This window comes from Bombus impatiens, unplaced genomic scaffold (assembly GCF_000188095.3).
Source record: "Bombus impatiens unplaced genomic scaffold, BIMP_2.2 scf_0571, whole genome shotgun sequence".
Classification (NCBI taxonomy): Eukaryota; Metazoa; Arthropoda; class Insecta; order Hymenoptera; family Apidae; genus Bombus; species Bombus impatiens.
The window spans coordinates 31,423-50,117 of NT_176990.1; the positions used below are offsets into that span (position 1 = coordinate 31,423).

General features: G+C 37.0%; 1 protein-coding gene across 1 annotated transcript in view; it reads left to right on the plus strand.

The window, feature by feature from the left end:
- LOC100740423 (protein O-mannosyl-transferase TMTC1-like) overlaps positions 1 to 18,695 on the plus strand; it is a 50,274-nt gene that overhangs the window by 21,435 nt on the left and 10,144 nt on the right. Inside the window, exons 5-7 of the mRNA XM_012388681.3 lie at positions 9,386 to 9,526; positions 12,068 to 12,267; positions 12,451 to 12,586. Of these exons, the coding sequence (XP_012244104.2) occupies positions 9,386 to 9,526; positions 12,068 to 12,267; positions 12,451 to 12,586 (477 nt within the window). The remainder of the gene's footprint in view (positions 1 to 9,385; positions 9,527 to 12,067; positions 12,268 to 12,450; positions 12,587 to 18,695) is intronic.

Sequence of the window (18,695 nt, forward strand, 5' to 3'; positions counted from 1 at the left end):
ATCAATACGCCTCGGCAAAATGTGGAAATAGATGAATGCTTTCATCCTTTCACGAATATCTCTTGCAGAGAGACATATACTCTCATTAATGGGTCGTTCGATTTGTTAAAGGAAACGTTTCAACTCGAAAAATAATTATCCTTTTTCCCTCGTGCAAATATATCAGATTTATGAAAGAGATATCTTCAATTTTTTTTCTGCTCGAAATGCAATTAATTTCTATGTATAAACATTGATTCTACGGAGGCTGTAAATACGAAGTTATTACGTAAAAATGTCCGTGAAAAGAAAACTTTCAGCGAGAAAAGTATGCCTTCGATAACGATGTTTGACCATTTACCATAGAGAAAGTGAAAAAGGGTGGAAAGGAAAATGTGAAAGGAGAATTCTGACCAAAGTTTTCACTTCAAACGTAGTTAGTCGTCTCTAATTGAACTTATTAAGAAAGTCTTTCAAACGATCCTCCGATTTTCCGCGTCTGACCGGCTCTTAAGAACCTGCTCCACGTTTTATTCGTTTCTATTTAAAGCTCATTGCAAAAGTGCTTGCGTTTATTTAAAATCGGGAATCCTTTTCCCATTGAAACGGCCCCGTCCTCGCTTTTCTATCGCAGCTCGATTTTCGAATTAATTCTCTTGTTGAAATCCACGCCAATAACTCGAAAGCGGAGTAATTTCGATCGTTTGAGATCGAAGAAAGTAGAAGATCTCTAAGTTTTCATAAACTGGAACGCCAGTATTTCAAAGGGCGTAAAAGCAGAGTCTCTAGAGAGTGGTCAAGAAACGGTACGATAAGAAGTAATAAAAATACTCGCTTTTTCCGTAAGATAAGCTTTAATACTTCCAACTCTGTGAATGTGTATGCGGGGAGAAACCTTTCTGTCTTCTTCTGCTTCTTTGAAGTAACATCTCATGAAAGAATACACCATATGTTTTTATAAACAATTTTTTAACATAAAAATATACAGATACGTAAATAAAACGTTAATCGTGTGTAAGATAATCACTGTATATTACTTTTTTAAATAATTTGCCATTTAATTTATTTATTTTTCCTATAATACCTGTATAGAGAAATGCTGAGTCGTCGTTTAATTATGAAGTTTATGTTTCTTCAAATTATTTTCTATCTTGTAATATTATAACGAAATATTTCCAATATTTCAGAAAAATGTTTTTATACTTTCCAATTTTTGTCTTAAAATATCGAGTCTTCCTAATTATGTGAAAAGGAATTCTAACATTTTAATTTTAACGAACTATACAATTATTAAGTAGTGAGATACGCGAATAAAGATGTAGACAATACTGTTCAGAAAAAAAGCAGTTCAAATCAGAATTTTAGACGGCTTGAAGTGGAATAAGCGTCGATTACGTCAGACGCGCTCTACAGTAACAAGCGTGTAAATATAGAAGTACATAAATTCGATTAATTATATTATGAGACCATTTATTTCTTCTACATTTTGCTCTACATTTTCATACAATTTTAGAGCACCGCAAATGAAGAGGGACGTTCAACATTTTATTTTCAGTAATAATCATAAATTCAATTAAATTGAATTCGATGTGACAATGCTCTTTATTTATTTGCTAGCTGCTATAATTGGCCGGTTTATGAGCAAAGTGTACAATTATCTGCAAAATAAATAATATGAAATAAATTAACTTAGACTCGACAAACTAAGGATGTTAAAGTTATCTTGTAAATTAGTATCCACTATTGTTACGTCGCGTAACACTCTACCTGGCCCTCTACCTGGCCACACACCGCGAGCAAGATGGCAACCAGATGTCTTCGGATACTCACTACGTACCCTCAATAGTCTCAAGTATCTTCCATAAATCTTAGGAATTTCCTAGTCGAGGTCCTTCAAACTGAACAAACGTCTGTTTCCGAAGCATTTCTAAAGACCTTTGTCTACTACGGCTTGACAAGGGAATGTTGGTTTTTCTCACGTATGATGCAACTTTCCTCCCACGAACCACTTTCTCTCGAGGGCGGTCAAGACCCCTCGTTTAACCAATTAACAACGAAGACTATTTCCCTCACTCTCTTAGTCAAAATCGTCACCAACAAATCCGATGGTCCCGTGCGTTAGACACACCCATCCTTAGCTTTCCTCCGCCACAGCATCGTCTCCGAACATCACTGATTTTACATCCTTCGAACAGTCAACATCCTTCGACCGGGTTTACACCCGAAGATCAGTCAGTCTCGATCAAGCATCTCGTCAAGCGGTCAGCAATTCGAATACAGTGAGTCTACAAATCCATCAGTATACGCGATAATCCGTCTAGAGACTCAGGTCACACTCATTCGTAGTCATCTCATAACAAATATTCATTTTGTGTACACCGAAGTTGTTGGTTTGTGAAAATATATAATAACCTGTTAGCAACAGCGTTATCTTTTATTATCCTAAAAGAAATAAGGGATCGAGCGATTCGCGGCGTCGATTAGCAAATCGTAACGGGAATTTACGACTCCCGTTGGCGCGCTTCTTCGAGATCGCGTCTCCCCGCGAACGTGCGAAAACAACTATAACGGATAAAGTTAGATCAAGCAAACTAAAACTCCAAATACTATCGGAATTAGCATTACTCGATTTATTTATCCTTGACTAGTTTCTAGACAATGGCTGCTCCACTAAAAGCAATAAAGAATATTAAAGCTGAAAAGTATCTAGCTCCTTAAAATATCGATATTAAATAAAACGTTCATAGGATTTCAATAATACGTGAAATTTATTAATTCTCAGATACATTTTTGTGGCAAAATTCTATTTTAGAATATTCAAAAAATGGTTCATGCTATTTCATGCTATTACATATCGAAAAATTGTTTAAGATATTTCAATAATCCGGCGTAAAATTCAGATAAAAATGCAAACACGTTTTCTATTCGCATTTCTAATGTTTCGTAAGTCTGATCAAACACTGTATCTGATATTTTGATGTTTAGCAGCCGTCACTCGCAGAATTTCGAATCATCGATGCATTAAGATTAGCATGTAAAATTCCGCACGAGTGCTCGCAACTCTCGACACGAACACCCTTCCATCATCTCGGTTCGTAGATTCCAGACATTCGTTTTCTCAGCATTTTCCAGGATTGCGTTCGATCCTCGAAGAGAACAACGGGTTCCTAAGCAATCCTCTTTTCGAAGCATCGCGAAAGGTGACGAGTGTCTGCTTTTTAAAACGTCGAAAGAATGGCACTGGGATACGATAAACGCAAAGTTTGTTTGTTGCTGCACAACCTGTACCATTTTAGCTTTTATTTTGTCTTCTTTCGAAGGTGTTGTCTTCGTCTACTTTATGGAAACGATTTGAATCTTCATGACGAGATAGATTATTTTGCAGATCATCGTACATTCTTCGTTACGAGATAAATTACGAATAAAATCACAGACACGTTACATCATTTTCTTCAATTTTTAGCATATGATTTTTCGAAGAGTAATAAACGATGAAACAGTATGTAACAATGGAATAAAGAAACATTATTTCTGCAGCCGTTTAATTCATTCGATTCTTTGCTTCTCGTGGTGTATTATATTATTCGATATTATTGTCCACTGGCGGGACTTAAACAGTATGAAATATTTCATAAAAACAATTCAACAATACACCCACGTCAAACGCGAGGACTTAGAGCGAACGATGGAGTAAAAGCCGATCGGAATCCTAATAAATTCCAGTCCCCTTTCACAGTTTTATTTTCGCAAAGCAATAAATCTTTAAAGCGCCAGAACGAAACAAAAAAGAATTGCAATACAACGGGTGCAAGTTAAAAAAACAAAACTAGACGAAGAAAGGGGGAAAAAATCTGTTTACCGTCGAAATATTTTTGTTCGGGAATCGATATCGTTCCCAGCGACTTAAATATAGATGGAGCTAGTGCCAAATGGAGCAAAAGAAAAAAAAAAAAAGAAAAAAAGAAAGTGAATTGTAGAACAAAGGATGCAAAGGGTTAAAAAACAAAAGAAAGACAGGAAAAGAAAAATATGTGCATCGAAGTATTTCGTTCTGGAATTAGTATCATTTCTAGCAACTTAAATATAAACGAAACACTTTTCCAAGGGTGAAACAAACGCAAGCAACAAGAAACGAATAAATGCAAGACAGAAGAGAACGAATAGGAAAAAAGAAGAAATGCGGAGAAATAGGAAATACACATCGAGATTCATCCCGAACGCATCGAATAAAACGGATTCGTCGCGGGAACGTGAACATACATCACAGACTCGATAGAATACCGGTCGGATTATACCTCCCTTTTTTGACGCTGGCCGATCCACTCACGTTGGATTTCTTTTTCTGTCTCCTTTATCCGCTTTCTTCATTTCACTGCGTGTAACTTGAACGCGCCCGCGACGATCCTATCTCCGTAGTTTTCTCCGACCTCCAACCCTTATTGAGCTCTCGCAGACAACCCCCTCACCGTTACACCGTTACGAACCAACTATCCTCGAGATGTCTCCAGTCTCTACGAATTGTGTTCTCCACTTTCCTTTCCCCATTCTATAGCCGTCTCTTTTTCTAATATTCCAACGTGGTTACTACAGTCCGCATGTTGCCACCGCGATAGCATCCTTAATATCGAATATTACATCGAAAAGGGCGCGCCATTCGTACGTCTTCGTGGAGTCAATTTGCTGTTACAGATGTCATGCAAGAAGGGGCGCGTGTATTCGTTCAGTGTAGGGTAGGTTGTCTCCATTTTGTGGCTAGAACAAGAAGTTTGGAAGTGATATTGCGTGTTTAGTATTATAATTTGATTTTAGTTGACGTTTGTTTGACATACTGTATGTACAGGGTGGTTGGTAACTGGCGGTACAAGCGAAAAGGGGGTGATTCTACGCGAAAAAAGAAGTCGAAAATATGGAATAAAAATTTTTCGTTCGAGGCTTTGTTTTCGAGAAAATCGACTTTGAATTTTCGCTCGGTACGCGTGCGGTACGTTATAACGGATCTCTCTGTAGATCGTTGTCTCGATGGAAAAATTAAAAAAAAATCTTTATTCTATATTTTCGACTTCTCTTTTCGCGTAGAATCACCCCCTTTCCGCATGTACCACCGGTTACCAATCACCCTGTAGATTAATCAGTTCTTGTACGATTCTTTGAAAGCCAGTAGTTGTTTAAGTGAACATCGACTATTCTATTTTGTAATAGACTGTCGAAATGTACGTACAGAATGTCGTAATATTATGTAGGAAAGTGTTTCAACGCTTGTTGACTTTTGTAAACGGATACATTACGTGTGTCACACGAAACGTTCTGAAATTTCGTTGGCACTTTAACGAGACCCGACTTGACCATGATTACATCGATAAAGTTTCCTCGCGAGTGAGTAATTACACTTATGTTGCATTCTGTCATGTATAATTTACAGTTATTGGTTTTCGGTTTGAAGATATCAAATTATAATTGTAGTTCAAACTGTACATTTCGTTGGAAATACAACCTGCGTTTCTCGAATTAAAATGATAAAGCATATCAGACGTGCGATTTGATATTATAAAGCAGAGGGTCGTACAGAGCTATGAATTCTATAGAAACAAGTGAAATTATACGGAGATAATCCTTAAAAATTCTTGCGTAACATAGTGCACCATAGTATCGTAAATTTATGATTGATTCCGATTTTCGAGATCGGAAATGATTTCTATCTAACGTGTTGTATTTAAACCATTTAATATCGGAAGTAAATTTTTTGTTGATAAACCAAAGTTATAGGAAAAAGGATTTCGAAATATCGAAAAATTGTTCTGAGAGTAAACAGCTATTGTATGGACAAAAAGCGGAATCACTACATGAAACTATATCTCCGTTCTAACGAATGGGATATCAGATTTTGGTATCTTTCGTGTTTACCTTTAACAATCCAGTTAGGTCTTTGTTGAACACGACCGAATAAAAGTTCCTCTTTCTCCCCGCTTTACCCCTTTCCTTCTACCGCATATTTGCTTTCAAAAGTAATTTCATATAAAAATTGGGAAACTTTATAACCATACCGTGTCGGTAGTTTACAAAATATCCACAATAAATAAATGAAATACCACAATAAATCAGAGGACTTCATGACATTAAACAGCACTGCTGTCATGATGATTTTGTGTGGAACAGGACTCGACATTCTATTTCGTTCTTATCAGTTTTAATACATAAAACGATACTTAATAGAATATAAATATAAATTTAACAGAAACACGATACAAATGTTATCACGAAAATATGAAAATTCGTTCAAATTCTGAACAGATTTTCAAGATAGTTTATCGAATATGAAACAGTTGGAATAAAGTGTTTTCGCTCGATTCTAAATTTTTTAATGCTCTTCTTATTTATTCTCATTTTATCCATACTATCCTACTCCCCCCCCCCCTAAAACAAACCGTCAAATCGCAAATTGACGAAGGGAAGGTAGTTTACACGGTATTATAATTACAATGGCGTTAACGCAATCCCAACTGTGTTCCGCGCATAGACAGAAGAGAGGCTGGGATACACAGATTTTACTTTGCCTGTGTTAAAGCTTGTAACGCTGTAGTTGACTGCGTGCCATGGAGAAGGGTTGCAGCCGAAAGGGTGCGAGTGACATTTTATTAAGTACGGAGTTTCATGCTTCGAAGCAATTTAGACGTATACCACGCAGCGAAAGTTTCATACCGGCCTCCAACGTGCGGCAAAATCATTTGAATCTTGAAAGGCGGTCGGTGATTTACAGAGGCCTCATTTTGGGCCGGTTGCTTCGTGCCTCTCTGTTCGTGAGTTTCTTCGCTTTGTAATTACGTATCGTTGCTCCGAGATCGTTTTAACATAACACTTCATTACACTTCTAATTGAGCTTCGGATGCATGACGCGTGTTCGTTTAATTTATTACCAACATTTACCAATTGATTAATTTATTTTTATTTCCGTAAAAAGTTTTAGTCGCAGAATATAATTGATTAATCGTACATTAAATACAGGATATAAAAATATTGTTACATCGGCTGATTCATTGATTCAAAGTTATATATTTATATATATTGAAAAATAAACATCGATAGAGAACTGTATTCAATAACAAATAGAAGTTGAATTTCTTTCTTCCATTATCATTTAAGATTCCACTCTGGAAATCTACTGTGGTGATATTTATTCGTCCCTTGAAAATTGTAATTTAATAGTAGGTGAAAATAATATATCGTAGTGACAACTGTATTTTATTTGTAATAATAAAATATTTGATAATGTACAACGTGCAGTGTACTGAAATAATTCTCTTCTAAAGATTTACATTATTTTAATGAAATAATTTTTTGTTTGAGGTTGTGAAACATCTTTTTATAAGAAGTGTATCGTACTTGATTAATATTATCATTAAAATATATTTGAATATTCCATTAGTATAATTTCTTTGTGATTACTTTATTGTTTCATATATTTTTTTTTTTTTTTTTTTTTAAATTCCTTTTATGCAGTGTTTTAAGTAATATGAAGAATTCAGTGAAATATCAGGACGCACGGAAGTCAGATATTAACGAGGTAGAAATTTTTAACTTTTAATTATATTCAGACTCTGGTAAAGTGCATACAGAAATGGAGTCTGTTTCTCTGGACGACAGCTCCAACGAATTATAACATTCTAAGATAAATGTATTAAATAAAGTACCTTGTTACATAACGAAACGAAATAATTAAAGTCGTAGTTAGCTTCCATTAAAAAAGTAACGGTTAATTTCTGAATAAATTAAAGTTTCTTCGATCCAAGATGAAAACGTTAAATAGCAAGACGAAAGTTTTGTTTCTTTGCAATTATAAGACAGTTGACGTCGAAATCGGGGACGATTAACGTTTCACCGGCCAGTTTCTTCATGACGATTATTTAGTCGAGGAATATCCTTTATTTCGATAAGAAAGTTTAATTTAGTTTCTCGAAGTAGCTTCCGCTGAAAAATCGAGTTCCGCGCGTTGTTCCACATCCCCCGTCCACAGAAATATAATATTGTTCTTTAATCCTCGTCGCGATGTTGGGCCGAATTGCGTCGCTTCAAAGAATCACTGTCAGAATATACGTTTCTCGTCAGAAGTTAGGAAAGTTTTGTCAGAACGCGTTTCCACCATAATACATTTTCCCTAACTACGTTACTTCTAAATTGGGTTCGCAGCGGCGACGCGAGCAGCGGATTTAACTAAAGGCAGAATTGTGCTCTTAAATACGCAGTGTTGTTAAATATTTTCTGAAAATTAAATACCCATATGCGTTCCACGTGTTATTCAAAGAAGAGGAGCGTGTTTAACCTGTTTGCACTTGAAGATAGGAAAATATGAGAAGTTTCATTATCCGAGCGAGACGTTTAACGATAAACGCGCTATTATGAAAGCAATCAGAAGAATTTATGCTTCTGTATATTTTACTGACGTTTATTTACTTTGGCTTTTATCCTTAATATTTTCAACAGAACCCGAAGATTTATTCTTCGAATCTGAAATGAGATTATTCTGAAGCAATTCTACGAATAATACGAAGAAAATTTTCATTACCGAACATCTATCAACAATTCCAACTAATTTAAGAAAACCGATTAATCATTTGAAAATCAAGCAAAACGCGCCACTTAATTTCCTTCGCTAACCATTCGTTGTTTCCTCTAACTAAACGATAATTAACTGATATCTACTGGTTCCTACTGCTCTAGCCAGTTCTATGGGCATTTGTTAATAAAGGAAACTTTCGGAAATTTTCGCCAAACGTAATTTCCTGTCTACGGAGAAAGGTGAATAGTTTCTCGCAAAAAATTATCTAATTCATCTTTCACCCTATTGCGAATTCACCTTTTATTCGTTCACGATGGCGTCTGGGTATGTAGCCGAATACGATCGAATCCTCGTCCACGATATCGAAAGCAAGAGTTCGCTGGTTTGTCATTATCTCGGAGATTCAGGATGTATCGTGCATCGATACATTTCTTTTTTCTTTTTTCAGTTTGAAAGCTTAGGTATTACGTGCAACATATATATTCGTAGGAAACTTATGGAAAACATACGTATAAATATTTGTAACATCACGATTTCTCCGTGCAGTATAGATAAAATCCAGGATATTACAAAAGAAAAACTGATTCGAGATTACATTGCTGTTATGCCTGCTTGTTTGTCGTTGTGTTCGAACATACGGAAATATTTTCACGATATTGTGCAAATTTGCGCTCGAAAAGATTCGAAGGATCGATGAAAATTATTCCGTTGATCAGCTCTATCGCCGATTATTACACGAGCACGTATGCTCATGGGGGAAACGGAATTACCTTCGTGATTAAATGCATGGAAACGCACCGTGTTCCTCCGGATCATTAATCACTTTGTAAATAAGCGGTGTTTATTTGATTACAGGCTGTGGCCGACGTACGCTAGTGCGCATAACAACCTCGGAACGCTTTCGGTGGGCGATCAAGCGGAGCAACACTTTTTGGCTGCGATACACGCTCAACCGGGGCACGTGAACGCTCATTACAATCTTGGTCAACTCTACAGGTCAGTGATTAAGTCATCGTGAAAGAAATGTCAGATGTCATGTGAATCGCTGCTTGCTTTATTTTTTGTAATCTCTTAGCTATTACACAGAGGAATTTATTGATATTGATAATTTATAAATTAGAAATTGTAACATATAGCTCGTAAAAATTCGCTAATATAATGTAATAATGTTCGGTAACGTAGAAGGATATTGGAGAAAAAATTAAGAAACATTCTATTTAACATTATTTTTTACTTATACGTTGGTTCGCGCAAGATAAAATTCTACGAATTAGATGCTCGGAGATTAACGTGGTAACGTTAATTTAATTCTTCTTATTGAACTCACATTTACTAAAATCATAAATATTGATCTTATCATAACACGTAACGATGCAATATTAATTAAATTCAGTAGTATATTTAATCATCTCGTCATCGTTCGTGATTAACAATTTAATTAATCATAACGGTTATCGTTAATCATTGAACATTAATTACACTATAATAGACAGCTCGAACGATACCATTATTATCGACTACAAGAATCATGCACAGAGCCACTCTTTCGAGTTTGATAAGAACTTGTTTCCTCTCAAAAACGTTCACAAAGAGAGAACGAAACGATACGCTATCGCGTATCTATGGTAACGGTCTGTGAAACTCGCAAGTGAAGAAGCAACTCGTTCATTTGTGTAAAAAGAGAATAAACGACGCAGACGCGGCAGGGAACAACGAGTGGAAATCAAGGATAATTCTCGTTTCTCCGAATGCTCTGGAATCTAATGGTGTCTCCCATCACGCGGAGTAAACAGAGTTACAGGAAGAATCCCGAATCCAACGGCTTCCTGCTTTATTAATGGTATATCGAGGCAATGGTATACCGAGGTGTACGCTGCGCGATAAATTTAGCGTGGCAAGGTAATTCTAGTGGCGTGGTCAAAATTAAACTTTAATTAACGCCTCTTGCTTGATAAATTAATGTTTAATTGACGGCGGGAGCGAGGCGTGCGTACGTGCATACCGCCATTGCTCGTTCCGTCCACTCGCTGCTGTTGCTGCTGCTGCTGCGCCGTACTCCATTTTCGTCTCGTTCCGGCTCGCGGGGAAACATCGCCCATAAATTTTTCGGCTCTCTCCTCCACGAAAGTATTTTCCACCGTGAAATCCCTGGGAACGTGGCTCGCGGATTACTCGGCTTATGAAGTGTGTTACGGATCGTGGAATTCGAAGGTCTGATGGAACAACTTCGTTTGCAAATCGCTGATAACCACTTTTTCACCGATAACTAAACTGCAGATATTTATACGTTTATCGAAAATTCAAAGATGCACAGATTTACAGAGAATATATGTAATGCACGAAAATATATAATATATCATGAGTAGATTATGATATTTAATGAATGAAAGAAAAAATCTTTTCGTGGCTTCCATTCTTTCTTTCAGTTGTACTTACAGAGGAAATACTTGAAAACGTGGATAATTTATCGACTAATAACGATGCGTATCTATCGTTTCTTTGTGAATGAGAAATTAGAATCGACTTTTTCCATAAAACGAATGACCGCGTGATATACGGTCTTCAATTTTAAATCTGAAAGTTGAATTTCGACAATAAATCGTGTAGTAATATATACGCGTTTAAAGGAATGTAACAGAACATGAAGCAATTTAGGGTCTTTTGAAGATCGACAAATTTTTATTCGTCGTCACTATTATCTTTAGTAAGAAATTCTAATTCCAAAAGAATTTAAATTCACGAACGAATAAAGAGCTAACTTTCAAGATTGAAAATGAACATTAGCAGTCGTTAAGTTAAATTTTTGAGTACTGCGTATAATTTTATTAGGTTAGTATCTACCTACCGGTCTATTAGGGAAAATTGTATTAACCAGTGGACGCGAAATTAGCGTCATGGACAGTGGCATTTCACGGAACGATGAAGCGCGCAGAATGCACAATGACGTACACGGTTGCGCATAGTACGTTAAAAGCAAGTACAGGCATTCATATCTTGATTGTAATCATGTTATACTTCGCGAGAATGATCGTCATACATGATTGGGATAGGTTGTCATAGTTAACGCGGTCGAAACACACCGAAATTTAATTGCCAATAAATCGTTACTCTACACAACAACTGTATAACGTACCCTGTCAATTTTACATTCATGTGCAACGATATTTTCATTAAATACTTGCATATAATAGGCACACTAACTAAGCACGCTCGATCGAATCAAACGATTCGAAGTAGATAAGGACTTTACTCGATAGACAAATATCTGTATTTGAATCCTAATATCTGCTGACAATTGAAATCAGTCAAATCATTCACCAATTAATACACCTGTAAACGTTTCGTTATCGTGATCAGATGTGAAGAACAAAAGTTATCGATAGAAAGGCTGTATATATTTTCTAATGACATGATTACTCTGTGTAAACAGAATAGTTAACATTTTTCCTAAATTTCGCTATCAACTTTTCGAGTAACCTAATGCGTACGTATATAAAAATAAATTAACGTAACGTGTTACGTGGTTCCATTTGCCAGGAAAACGAACAGGACAGAGGAATGTATACGGATGTTGCAAAAATGCGTATCCTTGGACCCGGCGTATACGCCAGCTTATTTGGTGCTGGCGAGATTGGCAACTGGTCCTACCGCTGGCGTTCTTCTACGGCACGTGGTCCGATTACAACCCAAAAGCCCCGACCATCTCGCGGAATATGCATCGTGGTTGTACCAGAATGGTAAGTGACGGTGGTAAAATGGCTAAATAGCTTAAAGTAGGATAAAGCCCGACAGTTCCCGTTGCGACGGTCCAAAGTACGGGTTAAAGTAGTTTAAAGTAGCGAAACAACATCGAAACTCTGGCCGCGTAACGGCCCTGCTTCAGCTTTATACTCACGCCAAATCGTCGTCTGTCTCTTCAGGCAAATGGCTACCCTCTCTCAAGTACTACCTCAAAGCCATGGAGGTTTCGCCGTCGCACAGATCGTCGCTTCTGGGAACGGTCAGGATATTGAGATCGAGGGGTCAGTGGCCCAGAGTTCATCAACTTATCACCAGGTAAGTAATTGCAACCAATATACCGAATTTTTGTATATGCGTGTATTCGTACAAGCTTGAATATTTTCGGTGCAATTTGATGAGATTAGGGAGAAAAATTTCTTGTGATTTTGATATTGTGATAACGAATGAAACTTGTCGCTCATTTAATAGCACAGGATAGAAATGCCGTTACGTCGATATAGACATGTTCATATTATTATATTGCGTCGTTGACTTGGCAGATGAGCGAGAAAATGTCCAAAATGAATTTTGAAATATTTGCAACAATTGCTTACCTATAGAAACGTTATTCTTTTATGTGCTGAAATTAGATTATTCAAGAGGAATGATATAATTGAATTTTTTTTCTTAATTTTTTATGCTCCAAACCGATTTCACGAAAAGTTTGCTTTTTCTATGTAGTTGTGTCATTACTATAAACGTTGTTGATCTATATGATGCCATACTATTAAGTGAGTTGCGTTTTCACTGACACACTAATTAATAATTGATGAAGATAGAACAAGCTAATAATTCTCATACGTAGATGAACAAATTCAATGCGTGTAATGATACAGTAATGTAATCTGATATAATAACAACCTTTACATTGAAATACAAATGATCGCATCGATGTTCTCATTATCTCGTCATCTCTAACTTTATTATTTAAACAACTCACTAGAAAAACTGTTCACTTTTTTCACCAGAGATAACTTTATCTTAAACGACGTTTGTTGCAACGCATCGCTTATTACTCCTTTCGTTTTTCCAGACTATTTTATTAAAATACACAAACGAAAAATACACCATAGCTGTGGCGTGAGCAGCAACTCGCATAATTGAAACAAGGCAGTGTACGCGTCGTCAGCAACCAATATATTAATCAACGATAATTACAATTATACATCCTATTAATCTCTGCTTTAATACCTATCGCACAAAAGCCAATTTAATTATCACGAAACCAATTCGCGTAGAAATCAGTGTACAAACATTTAAGCAAGTTCAAACGAGAGGATTCTGAAGGTAATAAAAGAATACGAATCATTGAAACGAATGCGTTGCAACTTCACCAACCGAAAGGAATATTAACGCTAATTCACGGGTGTGTTGATCATCGTCCAGCCTCGACTCTGAGAAGTAAATTGGCAGAAGTAAACGAAAGCTCAGCAGAGGAACTCTTTTGATACCGGTGAAAAATGCCGCAGTTCGGCCGCTCGTCGACAGTGCAAACGAATCGTTTGGAACAGCTTAGCAACTTCGACTTTCGGAGTTGACATGGAACTTTCATCCCTGGATAGCAATCGCGTCGTTTGTCCAGTTTTCAACCCCTTGTTCCCGCGTGCATACGTATGTACCTGGATTATAGAGTGGTCGGCCAACTAACCCCTTGCATTCAGTTCGACCTTCCTCCGCTTTTCTCCTCCACTTTATCATCCCTCGTTTCGACGCAAAATTATCATCGATCGTGGCTAATCCTTCGAATGCAAATTCTTCGTGTAAATTAATAACGAGTGGAAAGAATTGTCGTGACGTGTTGTGTTCGATTGTGCGTTGTACCGTGTGTAAACGATGTCTCTTACGATACGACGAATCCCGTGGGTTAAGTGTTTTTAATAATTCGCGTTCTTTTATTATATCTCCGGAAAGGAGAGAAAGAGCCTGTGGTCCATCTGCGAAAGGGTTAAATTCCCCATAGATGCATAAAGATCCGTTGTAACACGCAACGCCCCTCTCGGAGGCTCGCGTATTGCAACCCCCTGACTCCTCGCGGTGCAAATAGCATCCATAAAAAAGGCACAGTAAATTTGCCGGCGACGATTCGCGTTGTTTTTGCAGGCGGCGCCCTGGAGGTATGTGCGAATGAATGCACGCGGAATCAATTCTTTCTTGCTGACCAAAATTATGGTACAGGGATCTCGGTGATCGATAAAAAGCCAGCGCGCGGTCAGTTTTCCAGCGAACGAGTTTAGAGGATTGCAGAGGGGTATATTGTTTTTTTCATTTCTTTATTTTTTTCCAATTGGAGTTAGGAGGAAGAACGAGCTTCGTTCAATTAGTGAGTTTTTATGGGTTGTCGATTGACATTGAAAACCTAGACGTTTGATTTAGGTGGACGCAAAAAAATTCCGCGCCCATCCGGTTTAATCGCTTCGCATGGGCGGTTGTGTTCTCGTGTCAGCACAAGTGTGATTGACCGATATTCGGTGGTAATATGTACGGTTTTAGTGAAGCGTTGATTGGAATAGCAAGTGATTAATTCCTGGAACTGGTCGAACAATCGTCACGGTGTTATATCTGTTACATGCTTTGTGGATATATGGAATTATTTGTATAAAAGCACATGTTGGTGGCATATGTGATTTTGCCAGCTAATGATAGGAAGGCTAATGATAAGTTAGGTTAGGTTAGGAAGATTAGCAGAAGACAAAGATATATTGCTTTGGTCTATATGTATAAAGATAATTAATCCGTTTATTATAGGTAATTTATTGTTACAGAGGTTCTATTCATTTGTAGTTTCAATAATTGAAATCGTTCTTCTTGTGATGTACCTATAGATACAGAATTGCAGGGGATTAACTGACATGATTAGGAAGATTATATTATATTTCGATAAGAAAATGGGAAATCATAGAAGGATCTCTTTAGATATCGAAAGTATTTCCTTATGATATTATAAGACAGAGGATGATGATTTACTAACAACAAATTTCATAATTCAATACCGGACGACCATTATTTGATAGACGGGCAACGTTTACTAAAATGCGGTAGATCAAAGTTTGTTTCCTTCCCCCTTCCCCTTTAAAAGCAAAAGATCACTATGCAGTCAAATTTCGCATCGTTTCAAAATCACCGTGATAATGGTAGACCCTGAAGGGGTGTTACGGTCGGCAAGAATTGCGCGAGCTTGGCGCAGTTTCAGAGGGTTGAACTACCGAATGACACAGGCGTGGTCAACCAACTGTTCCATAGACGAGAGTCGACTATACACGGAGGTTAAATTTTGGAGAAACAAGGCGAAAAGTGGTGATGACTCGTTGGAAGTGGAGGAGAGAAAGGGAGATCGAGCAGATTGACAACACCTACGCTATCGGTGTGTAACTACCACAACGCGCAAAGATTTCAATATGCACCGTTTGACAGATGTGCCACAGCGTGCAAATTTTAAATGCAAATATAAATCTGCCATGCAGACCGCAGAGGCCGGGTATGAGCAACGGGGGTGGCGAAGGGTTTCGAAAGGGGGTGCAAACGTTCCAGCGGACCAACGAGTGTACAGCGGTGGAAGAACCGTTTCACACGCTTCTCGCGTCTCTGTGTATGTGTATGAGTTTTCGTGGAGGCGGGGAACACAGTAATTACAATACTCTACTCCTTTGTTTTCTGCCGTTGGAAGTCTATATTAGAGGGAACGGCTCGTGTAGTTTGCGTCCAGTTGATAATTACGAGATCTTTTTCATTAGCATCAGCTTAATGACTGTTGTAAGTAGAGCGAGACGAACGGAAGCTTTGCAGATTTGTTCACGGTTTTTCGTTAACCTGCGACACTTTTTTTTCCACGAACCGAGCCGCGTATTGATAATAGGATGATACTTGTTTGCAGATTCCAGATATTTCGCTGAGAAATGATTAAAGGTCGTTGCTTGATTAGAGGATTGCTCAAACGAACTTATTGTTTCTGTGCGGTACTCGGTACATTGGGAGTTTCGATGAAACCTGGTGCGGACGTTTCGTATTCAATCAAGATTTGAATATATTTCATAAATATCTTCGTCGTTAGAAACATTTGGAACATTCGTTTCTATGATTTTATGTATATTTTTTATGTATATACTTTTTATGTATATTTGGCTATTTCTATGTAAAATGAAACGTATTTAAATTTTGTAATACATTTGAAACAACGTTAATAGCACGTGCAAAGGAATATGAATGAGTTGGAAGAACGGTATCTTTATTCGACGAATTTCTTTTATACACATTCAAAAAATGCTATCTGACCCGGAATAAATTTCTAGACACCTTCATCGATGAATTTCTTTCTGGAACGTCCAAAAAGCTCGAGAACAGATTTGCAAAGCAAATTTAGCAATCTTCGCGTACAAACATTCTTTATATACATATTCGAGAAATTTTTTACGAAGGCCAAGTATACAAAGTAATTGAGAACTTTGTATGGTAAAGGATTTAGGTGACAAAAAAAAACGACTTCTTTATTGGCAATAAATATGAATTGCACGTGAAATACAATAAAAATGTTATAGATATAACAACAATATTAGAAATGGCTGTATAATAAATATCAAGATAATACGTCATTATCGGTTGTTTAAAAAATAGGAGGTTACTATATATATTTTTTGGATAAGTAAACAGACTTTTTTTTAGAAAGCATTTTGACATAAAATTGGCACAAAAATTCATGCATGTTAATGATTCTTTCGTGCTGTATTTTCTTCAAACAAAAACTGAAGAGAATTTTTAACAATAAAAAAGATACGATCGACAACGAACCGAAAGTGATCCGAAAAGTGCAGCAGGGAAAAGTTAACCCTTTGAGGATAGAAATTCTACGATACTTCGCGCAAGATCGAACTGCGTGGTAACTGATTTCACGATTAAAGAAAGGATATTTAATCTTTCTCTGTTCAATGTAAATGAAACGATATTCCAATGTTTCGCCGTTTTATCCCTTACAAAGATTATTTAAAAAGTGAACTAGGCAAATGCGGTATTCAATCACAATTGTACATTTCAAATTCCATGCAAGATAAAAGTCCATTCGTCCGCTAATTGTAAGGCGAACAATTTGTTCGACTGACAAAAATAGCAGATGACAGGCTCAGGCGTCTGTTCGCCAACGTAATAATAATAAAATGCTGTGGACCCTCGAGATTTATTTATTTCTGCATGCAGCCATACAGCTGGGATGCCGCGGTCCGGAAAATATTGATTCGCCGTTTAAGTGGATTGCGCTTCTAGCAGTCGCAAACGGCAACGCGCTTGTAAATAAACCATAAAGCGATAAATTTGTCAAATCTTACACCGCATTTTCGGTCGTTTCATTGTTCATCCCTTCGCTAAATTCGACTTATGAATTATTCAAGCGGATGAATAATTCAACGGAAGAACTACGGAACTGGCCAACGTTTAACCATGAGCTTTTCCGTTATATATAATACAAATCATCACGCGCATAATTCGCCAACGCGAATCGCGCTATCAAACGACGCTTGTCGGTAATCAACGGAGAAGATTCGAAAGAAATCCTCCTGTAGTGTAGCGTGCCAGTGTAGCAGATTGTTTCCGAACGACTCACATCAGAGACCTTCTGCACATTGATATTACGCAAATAAATTTGTTCGCCATTAAAATATCACGAGCAGAGAATGAAACTGTTTAAAAATCGTAGATACAGTTTTCGGTATAATTGAAATGAAACAATCGAATTATTATAAACTTCGTACGATGCTGAGATTTTTACGGCTTATTTATTTCGATATATGGTAGAACGGCTTTCACTTTGCAGCGGTTGCACGAATGTCAAATTAACTTCTCGTAAATCGTCGGTGGTTTTCGTCGATTGGTTCCAGATTCCATTTACGCTCTGAACGCACAGTTACTGTTTTAGATTTAAAGTATAGCATTGAGCAATTTATTTAGCTCACAAACCGTTATTTAAGCGGTAGAACTAAATTGCTGCACAAATTTATGTGTATTGAAATGTTTAGTTAAAAAATTGATATGAATCCATGTGTAGTGGAAATTCATTGTGAGATTCATTTTTATCCAGGTATCTGATTACGCATAATTTAAGTAAATAGAGTATAAATTTTCCTTCGGGTTAACTTTTATTTTATATATATCAGACGCGTCCAATTTATTTGAATTACATCTTTTAAAGTTTCTCAGCAGCCTGTTACTGAAGATATATAATCATAAAGGACTGGTTAGAACCTTTGTCGCGTCATCCATAAATCTAAATAACTGAACGTGTTTCAGCAAACGAGTGAAAATAAATAATACAAAATACAAGTGAAAACGTCTGCACATCGTCTTTGACAAACTTTTATCGTACAGGTTTGTGAAGCTTCGACTAAAGTAGAAAATCGTAATT